Source organism: Priapulus caudatus, unplaced genomic scaffold (assembly GCF_000485595.1).
Source record: "Priapulus caudatus unplaced genomic scaffold, Priapulus_caudatus-5.0.1 Scaffold39, whole genome shotgun sequence".
Taxonomy (NCBI): domain Eukaryota; kingdom Metazoa; phylum Priapulida; class Priapulimorpha; order Priapulimorphida; family Priapulidae; genus Priapulus; species Priapulus caudatus.
The window spans coordinates 36316-38145 of record NW_014577100.1 but is presented as its reverse complement, the minus strand read 5'-3'; the positions used below and the strand labels follow the sequence as shown (position 1 = coordinate 38145).

The window sequence follows — 1830 nt, the reverse complement described above, 5'->3', positions numbered from 1 at the left end:
AAAACTGTTTATGTCATTTACCTGTTTTCACCATCACTGATCTATGTTACCATCACAGTGTTGTAGATATTCTGTATAACGTATAATATAATGTAATGTACATATGTGTTTCTGGAAATAAAGGACATTATAAAAAAAAAAAAGGTGCGTCTGTCACTTGTATGAGCGTGTGTGTGAAAGAGAGGGATGGAGAGGGAGAGGTGGGAGAGAGAGAAAGAGAGAGAGAGAGAGGGAGAGAGAGAGAGAGAGAGAGAGAGAGAGAGAGAGAGAGAGAGAGAGAGAGAGAGAGCGAGAGTAGATCTACAAGATGAAAAGTCTCGTCTAATCACGCATTCCTTATTAGCCGTTTAAAAACAATAAACATGTAAAACCCCTTGCAGTTCACTTCTTCGCGGGCGTCGTCGACATCTGCCTGACGGCGGCTACGAAGCGAGACCCGCGCGGCCTCGCGCTGCACTACTACAAGAACGGAGAGCCGCCCGACGACCAGCAGGGCATGGAGGCATTCGCCATCAGGTACGTATCCCCGGCCTGCGCGTCTCGTAACCGATAATCACGAGACTAAATCGCGACGATGTCAGATATTATCTGCGTAAGACGAGCCGGCTGGCGGAACTTTGACAACGAACAGTAAAGAAATGCCTCGGGTGCCGCGGGGAATCTTCATACACGAAGCTCTTTGTGGGGGAATCGTTGCGTAGTGTATGTAATTAACTTGTTACCCAGAGGCATTTATGCGTGACATGTAGCTTCAAAGCATCTCGCGTGGAATATAATGGCGCGTGTAACGCGCGCAAATTTGGTTATTGCCGCGATTTTTCCTGCTGATTATTTCTTAGCGTAGCGCTGTGTAATTTGGTTATGTATGTAATGTGTGTATAATGTTGTTTAGACTTGCAGCTAGATTGGCTTAGTGATGTATATAACATTGTGTTACAGGTCGGACTGCTACGCGTGTATAACAGACACGCTGCGCAGGCTGCTGGAGATATGCATGCAGCATCCGCAGGCACCCAGCGTTCCCGTCGCGCCCGGCCCGCCGCCCGCTCCCGATCACAACCGGCTGACACCGGCGCAGGCCGAGCAACAGGTGAACATTTTACGTTTACACTGACGACTTGTGGTCGGCTAGTTGAAAAGATTATCAGCTCATCAACTTTTCGACAAAAAGATGATAGTCGTGTAAACCCAGCTTAGGATTCTGCATGCCAGTGTCACAGTAACTCGTTCAGGTGACGAAGATGACGATGATCGCAATACCTTGCTGCATGATGCGCGGCATCGCGTCCTCATCTCGCGTTTCGATACTCGAATGGTGTGCAAGGCGCGGGGAGAATTGTTTAGAATTACGGGTAGCGATTAAAATTTGAGCGGATTTTATTTCGCGGTTGGTCGGAGACCAATGCCAACTTTTACGTTATCAATCCACTTAATGAACGTTATTATGTCCATAATGTCCACGTTTATTATGATTAACTTTATAATGTAGTCCAACAGTGGCTATATAGCTTTGTATTGTGATAAATTGCCTTGTTAATGAAATCGAATAAATACATCCTGAGTGTATTGGGTGTATGCATCCTAAATACTGTGATACGTATTGCAACATAGAGCCCTAGAGCACCTACGCGTTGGACAAGTATGATCTATCATTCAGTATACAATATTTCAACTACTAAACCTGGTACCACAAACGTGAAGAGATTTGTAAATGACCTGTTAGTAAATACAAGAGACGAGAGAGAGAGAGAGAGAGAGAGAGAGAGAGAGAGAGAGAGAGAGAGATATGTAATCTCATCTAAGTTACACTCTGTGTTCACTTGTTTTAAC

General features: G+C 45.3%; 1 protein-coding gene across 1 annotated transcript in view; it reads left to right on the top strand.

Moving 5' to 3' along the window:
* The window catches only part of LOC106819451 (nuclear pore complex protein Nup155-like), a gene marked incomplete at its 3' end in the record, with an annotated part of 30957 nt that overhangs the window by 26735 nt on the left and 2392 nt on the right, over positions 1-1830 (top strand). Inside the window, exons 27-28 of the mRNA XM_014824086.1 lie at positions 381-516; positions 940-1090. Of these exons, the coding sequence (XP_014679572.1) occupies positions 381-516; positions 940-1090 (287 nt within the window). The remainder of the gene's footprint in view (positions 1-380; positions 517-939; positions 1091-1830) is intronic.